We start from the raw sequence: 7,108 nt of genomic DNA, 5'->3' as shown, positions 1-7,108 counted from the left end.
ACTACCACAGCAACGTAGAATCGAGCTGCTGAAAATTAGATGTGGAGCTGAGATATACCACGGAATATGGTGTAGTTTAGCAAAGCTTCCTCAATGTAATAGAGGTTCGCTTTCTTTGATCAATTTCTTGCCCCATCCACTTCTGAAAACCAGGCTTCCTATTAATCTCATGCTTCCAAAAGTAGCGTGCTTCTCCCCACATTAGGACCAACGATCCTTCGGTTAAAAGCACAGGGATCTTTGCAGAAGAACTATTTTTGCCCGCCTTCTCCTCTCTATAATCAGATAACTCATCCTCAACTAGACTAAAGTGCATGACACAGGATGATTCCAAAGAAAGAATGGCAATTCCATCTTCAAAGCGCATCAGATCAACATGCGCACAAATTCCCTGCATGCCAGTAGGATCAAAGTGGTCTGTTTCCAATGGTCTTAAGAAGACGGACAAAGGGAAATAAATATTAATAGCAAGAAAATCACCTAGTGCATGGTAACTGATTTTTCTTGACCAATTAACAATTGAAACGATTAAAGGGAAAAAAAAACAAAGAAAAGGAAAAATGGGGAACTGCCAGCAAGTTTACTTATAATAGCCCAACGAGCAAAACTCCAAGGGACCAGAGAATGGAAAGAATTTTATCAAGAAAGGCAACTCAGCAGTAATCCAAGGTGCTTTTGGTTGTATTACTACAATCATCATGAAGCCAAACCAGAGACATGAACTTGCCAAGCATGGAAAGGAGTTATGCAGAGAGTTTATACACACACATACATACATATGCGTGTGTGTGTGTGTCAAGTTTATATTCATACCAATTTCCTGAGCGAATAAAGGAATTGAGTTAAGAGTATGTCGCACCTCACCTGGTTGGTATGTGTTCACAATAAGTTGATCAAATAGCGGTTCCCTCCACAACAATTCTGGTGGAAGGGGGTAGGCCTCTTTACCTTTGTCATGAGTTGGTAAGTTCATGGATTCAGAGAGATAATGACCGACGAAAACAGCCTCCTTAATGGAGTTGGAAAGTTCAATGGCCCATTGGGGAAGATTTCCAAATCTCATGGCCTTCAACGACAAAGAAAATGCATGTATGCTGAAATATTAATAGAGCGATTGTGAAGGAGAGCAATGTGAAACGGATTAGCTTACAAATAACAATACAACCACGTACAGCCGGTTAACAAAAGATCAAATTCTGAAGTGTTTTAAGGCATGACGGGTATGATCTATTTCAATTCTTCTAAAATTCATCCAAATAAATAAAACAAGAAAATAAACAGGAGTGGTCTTCCATTTAGCACCAGATTTCTACAAACTCGCAATAACCAGTGGAAGTGAGAATCTAAGAGCTGTCAACGGGCAGCGACGATTACAGAACATTCAACTCAACATTTCCAAGAACTAAGGGGCAGTAAGTGTTAATACCTGATTTCCAGAGAATTCACTCAACCATCCTTCTGCAGCCACAAATAACACTTGCATGAGAGCCCTCTTCAATTATTATTTTGTGTTTTTATCAATCATCCGTTGAGAAATATTTAATAAGCATTTAATCAAACTCAAACAAATTTAATTTGATTCGACTCTAAAGAAACATAAAAATTGTAGTAGGACTCAAGAAAAAAAAATACGAAAGCTCACATGCCATCACCAGTTTTTTGAGCGTCTTACAATCATCTTAGTACGTAACAACCAAAGAAAGCAGTTAAGTTAGAAAGGTTTTTACAAATTGATAGAAGTGCCTTTTTGGATTGCGGAGAGCAGCGAAGATTGTTGATCGGGAGATAGGAAGTCCCTGCATAACCATAAGCCCTTAATTTGCTCAATTCTTTCCCAGTTTTGGATTTCACCAAAAATCGAGAGCTTGTTCAAATCTTGGGACTTCCGTTCTTGTGCTTCCTCGCCGCCTTCGCCATCTGATAATTCGCCAAAAGCGTCCTGGAGAAGCATCCTCACCTCCTCTTCCATCTTAGCTAGGTTCTAAGGGTCTCCCACCGATGGATCCCCTGCACTTGCTCCTCCGCCTCACGCACCCTAACGACTTGATAACGCTGTTAAAAAACCCGGAGTTTGATTGGAATAGGGTTATTTACACAAATAATTTATTTATTTGTATCGTGAATATATTTTCCCAATCATGATTTTGATCCTATTTGAGGTCTTTTGATAAAAATGCTTTTTTTAGCGCTAAAACTATTTTTGAGCGATTTGGTAAATATTAATCCATAAATAACTTTTTGTGTTAAAAAAACTTTTAATAAAAACTCAAATTCAAAACTTTGGCAATAGTTTTTATGTTTTAAAAAGTAAAATATTAAATTTAATCATTATATCATGAACTAAATAAAAAGATAAATATATTTTAAAATTTTAAAATTATACATTATTCAATTCAATAAGTACTTATTGAACAATGTATCTAAATAATATATTTAAAGGTGTTTAAACATTTAATAAGTGCTTTTATTAAAAACTCTGTTAAGTAGAGTATTTTTTTAACGAGTTATTGTCATCTCAAATAGGTCATTTATCTTACATACGTCATATAAAAAAATATTACAATATTTTTTCAAAAATTTATCCCAAATAATCTACTTTCTAGATGTATTTGTGTTTTCCTTGTATGAATTTTTAGACACCATTAATATTATTTATTTATTTATTTTGCCAAATTCAACTTACACCCCATTTAGCCACTAGGGGAGTACTCTTACAGTTTCTTTCTATTATCCAATTCGAATTTTGAAATTGATAGTTAAGATAGAAGGGTACGGGGAGAGATAGAAAAATAAAAAAGGAAATTTGTTTAAGGAAAAAAAAACTTACGCCTCATGTAATTCACATAACTCCCTCGTCGTTTTCATATATCCACTTATGCCCTCACACTTGTGGTTCGCTTGGTCAAAAACGTAAATTGACACCAACCATTGATATTCCACTTATGTTCCCCCGTCCCCATATCCCCGTTTTATGTGCTTTTTACTTTCTGTTTTTTTCCCGTCCTATGTCTCCACTTCCCTCTTCCTCATCCTCCTTCATCCCCTCCATTCTTTTCCCCTTTCCTGCCTCCTTTCTCCTCTCCAGTCAGAGCCTCTAGCCGTGACCAAAAGAGACAAAGGAGAAAGAGAAACGAGGAAAGAAGAAGGGACAGAGAAGATATGGTGAATGAGAGGAGAGATAATAGTGGTTTGTGGTGGTAATGTGTGATGACAGGAAAAGATAAAGGTGATGTGATTTTTTAATTATTTATTTTTTAGTTGTATTTGATATTTATATTGATACTGTGATTTTTGGAGTGTTCTGAGAGTGTATTATTGTAACATTATATTTGAAAATTTTATTTGTGAAAATATCACTAATACTCAAGGTGTTTTAACAAGTTTTATTTTTAACAAGTTCTTATAACTAAAGTTGGAAAAGATCAAGACTGCGTTTGAATTAGATGTTTTTTTGAAGTGTTTTTGAAATATTTTACTTTACTATAAATATTTATTTTTTGGTCACCACCAAACTTTTAAGGGTTCAACCTTTATTTCCCACCAAAAAATTATTATAATATGTGACGGTCTTAATTGACCTCTTTTATGGAGTTTCTACTCATATCGACTCCCCTTTCCTCTCTCCTTTAGATTAGGCTATATTAGATTTATAGAAATTCTATCATTGCGACACAAAAAAAATTATAAAATGGGCAATGGTTAATAACATTTGATTTCGTTCACATACAACATAAGAGCATCCACAATGCTATTACACCTTGTGAAGTGTAATCCATATGCCACGTCAGCATTCCACTTTCTCCTCTTTTATTACACTTTCACTCACAATGGATTACACTCCATAAGGTGTAATAGCATGGGTCCACAATTAAATCAAATATTTATTTTAATAATGCATAACTCATATCCCATAAATAAATAAAGTAATTTTTAAAAATAATTTTGTTATTTTTAAAAAATAAAGTACTAACTTTCATTAAATTTTTTACATTTTGAATTTTTTATTTTCTAAAAATGATATTATTAATTTTTAAGTTTGAATAATATATCTTTTTCTATCTTTCAAAAATTTGGCGGATTTTGAAAATTTGATGGATGATTGGAAGTGGATAAATTTGAGGGAAATGCATAATTTTGCACATTTGTAGGAATACCAGAAAATGGGTACTTTGGAAAATTTTGGGGGTTTTGATTTTGTGAGGATGATGAATTTTCTATATTTGGAGCATTTAATATATTTGTAAAACTACTAAAATTTTCATCCATAATCACAAAAAATGAATGAAATGAGTGAGAGAGTAAAAGAAATAATAGAGTCGAATAGTGGGATATGTTTTAAAAAAAGTGTTGTGTGTTTATATAGAAGGTTAAAATCTAACCGTTAGATATAACCGTTGGAAAGTTAAAATGTGTTGTGTGCTGGCAAATTAACGGTTGAAACAAAAATTGAATGTAATCGTTGGTGACTAAAATTACTTTACATTTAATCATGGGTCCCACCTTCTAATGGGATTACACGCATCATGGAGTGGTAATCCCCATGACTAAAAATTGATGATGCGTGTAATCCCCATGACACGGCTCCAATGGGAGACCGTGTCATGGAGTGGTGTAATGGCCCTCCATTACACCCGCGCTGCTGTTGCTCTAAGGCGCATTGTATGGAATCCAGTTTATGTATTTCGCTGCCTCCTTTTGCACAGTTGCACTTTGCATATTACTACTTGTAGGTAACTTGTCTCTCATGTGTTCCTCTTCTCTATTTAATTATCATTCTCAATTTCTTCAAAGGGAGATTATGGCTGAATCGGATGAAGTCAAACAGCTGACGACGCCGGTGAGCATGACCACTTGACCTTCTTCCTTCATTTTCTCGCCTTTTTCTTGATATACTTTTCTCTCTGCTAGTAAACTCTTTCTAGCTTATTGGCAGCATATAGGCTTGTCTAGATTTCGTGATACTTGCAAAAGAATACATCTAATATTTTTCTTTTTCCTTGCTATGTGCGTGGATGTCTTGTCAGTTGCCACTAAAGCGATTGATCTTATGCATGTCCATTTATTTATTTATTTATTTTAAACTTCTTTACCCTGCAAATCATATCCAAGTCCTTGACATGCTAATTCTGTGATTCGAATTCATTAAGGCTTAGTTTGGGAGTTTAGGATAGAAAAGAGAAGAAGAGAAAACTTAAATTATGACAGAAAATAAGAAAAGAGAAGGGATTATTACGTTGTCTGGGGGTTTTGAGAATTCATGAAATGATTTTGGATAGAAAAATCATTAAATATTTATTCAAAATATTTTTAAGAGTAAAACAGATACATTAAAAATTTTCACAAGTTTCCTTCAACTTTCTCTCCAATTTGAGAAGAAAAATTTTGCCTGCTATTTATCCTCCCATTTTCTTGTTTTTCTCTCTTACTAAAAACTCACAAACAAAACAAAAATTAAACTTTCTTTTCTTTCCTTTTTTTTTTCCTGTCCAAATCCTCAACTCCCAAATGAACCCTACCGTTGAGGGAGGATGCGAGAAGAAGGAGCTCAAGTATCTTGATTTCGTCCAAGTCGGAGCAATCTACATGATCATTTGCTTCTCATCACTCTACGACTACGCGAAAGAAAGCTCCGGTCCTTTGAAATCGGGCGTTAAAACTGTGGAAGCAACTGTCAGAACCATCATTGGACCTGTCTACCGCAAGTTTCGCAACGTCCCCTTGAGCTTCTCAAGCTTGTAGATTGCAAGGTTTTTCTTCTTCTTCTTCTTCTTTTTTCGTTATCTTCTTCCTCAAAAGTCAGTAGTCACATGAAACGTGATGTCTTTCCTTTTCCTGATTTCTTCATTCCCCCGTAGCCATCAGCACGTGCAACTCATCTCATTGACTCACGTGATTTGTAGGTCGACGAATCGATTAATGAGTTAGACCGTCATGTACACCCGATCCCGATCCTGAAGCAATTCTCACATCAACTGTTCTTGGGAGCTCAGAGGGCCCCTGAGGTGGCTAGAGATGTCGCCTCCGAGTTGCAGCTGGTCGGTTTGGTGGACGGTGCTAAAAGTATTGCCCGGACGCTTAATAATAATGCGTACGAGCCGACAACCAAGGAATTCTCTATTTCAAATGCGAGCCGCTAGCTGAGCAGTATGCGGTGTCGGCTTGGCGCTCGCTGAACCAGCACCCTCTATTCCCTCAAGTGGTTCAAATGATTGTCCCCACGGCTGTTTATTGGTGCGAGAAATACAATGAAGCCGTGGCTTACACGGCGCAGAGGGGTTACACGGTGTCGCAGTGCCTGCCTGTGGTGCCGATTGAGAGAATTGGCAAAGTGTTTCAGTGCGGTCCCACTGTTTCAAGTGATGCCGAAACTCTTACGGTGTCAACATCAACCTAAATCGATTTGTTGTTGGTGGTTAACGATTACCTGCTCATTTATTCACTGCTATAACTCGTAATGGGAGTATCCGTTAATGTATTATTTTCGATTGCATAATCTTGTGCTTGCTAGTACAAGCCAAAATATTCATCTTATCATGTACCGGTAATTAGTGTTCCTGTTTTTTTATGCTCTAGAAAGATTTTAGAGTTTCCTATTACTGTCAATGTTTGACTCGTTAGAATATCAAGAGGTGTTAGTATTTGCCTTGGGGTCTCATCGACTTCTCGTATTATTAAATTGTCCTAGGAACATCTAACCTTCTACGCTATTTCTTTAGTTTGTTTATCACTTCCCAGCAAACAAAGAAAGAAGCAAGTTCCAGTAGCTTTAAGTTTGCAATTTTGAATAATATGATCAATTAGCTATAATTTTGAACACAGGCTAATATATATTTTAAAATATATTATTTGCACTCCCACTATGTCATTTTCATTTTAATGAAACCGTATTGCAGTCAAATGAAAATGAGACAATGAGAGCGTAAATAACATAATTAGAGTGTAAATAACATCGTCTTAAAAATAATAATAATTATTTTGATCAAATAATAATAATATAATAAATTGGTTCACTAATAACATCCAATAGCTTTGACATTTAAGGAATAAAACCAAAATCCACCGTCAACTAATGTTTTAATTTTTTCTTTTTTGACAAATCATCTAACAT

The 7,108-nt window shown here is 35.5% G+C and overlaps 1 protein-coding gene and 1 pseudogene across 1 annotated transcript; one reads left to right on the top strand and one right to left on the bottom strand.

Moving 5' to 3' along the window:
* Nucleotides 1-6: 6 nt before the first annotated feature.
* On the bottom strand, nt 7-2,062 carry LOC113764781 (uncharacterized protein P8A3.02c). Its single transcript, XM_027308777.1, has 4 exons — nt 1,744-2,062; nt 1,427-1,458; nt 860-1,066; nt 7-391 (listed from the first exon to the last, which is right to left on the bottom strand). The coding sequence occupies exons 1-4, from the start codon at nt 1,967-1,969 to the stop codon at nt 77-79; spliced, it is 780 nt and encodes a 259-aa protein (XP_027164578.1). The 5' UTR covers nt 1,970-2,062; the 3' UTR covers nt 7-76.
* Nucleotides 2,063-3,162: 1,100 nt separating this feature from the next.
* On the top strand, nt 3,163-6,493 carry LOC113749236 (annotated as a pseudogene).
* Nucleotides 6,494-7,108: the final 615 nt, after the last annotated feature.

The sequence above is a fragment of the Coffea eugenioides genome, chromosome 1 (assembly GCF_003713205.1).
Source record: "Coffea eugenioides isolate CCC68of chromosome 1, Ceug_1.0, whole genome shotgun sequence".
NCBI classification, from domain to species: Eukaryota; Viridiplantae; Streptophyta; class Magnoliopsida; order Gentianales; family Rubiaceae; genus Coffea; species Coffea eugenioides.
Note: the sequence above shows the minus strand (reverse complement) of the source record. Positions and strands in the feature narration are given on the sequence as shown.

Coding starts and splice junctions, on each gene's coding strand:
- LOC113764781 (XM_027308777.1), bottom strand. CDS start 1,969: ATGGAAGAGGAGGTGAGGATGCTTCTCCAGGACGCTTTTGGCGAATTA. Junction 1,459..1,743: donor GCTCTCCGCAATCCAAAAAG/GCACTTCTATCA, acceptor TTGTGGCTGCAG/AAGGATGGTTGAGTGAATTC. Junction 392..859: donor ACACATACCAACCAGGTGAG/GTGCGACATACT, acceptor ACTGGCATGCAG/GGAATTTGTGCGCATGTTGA.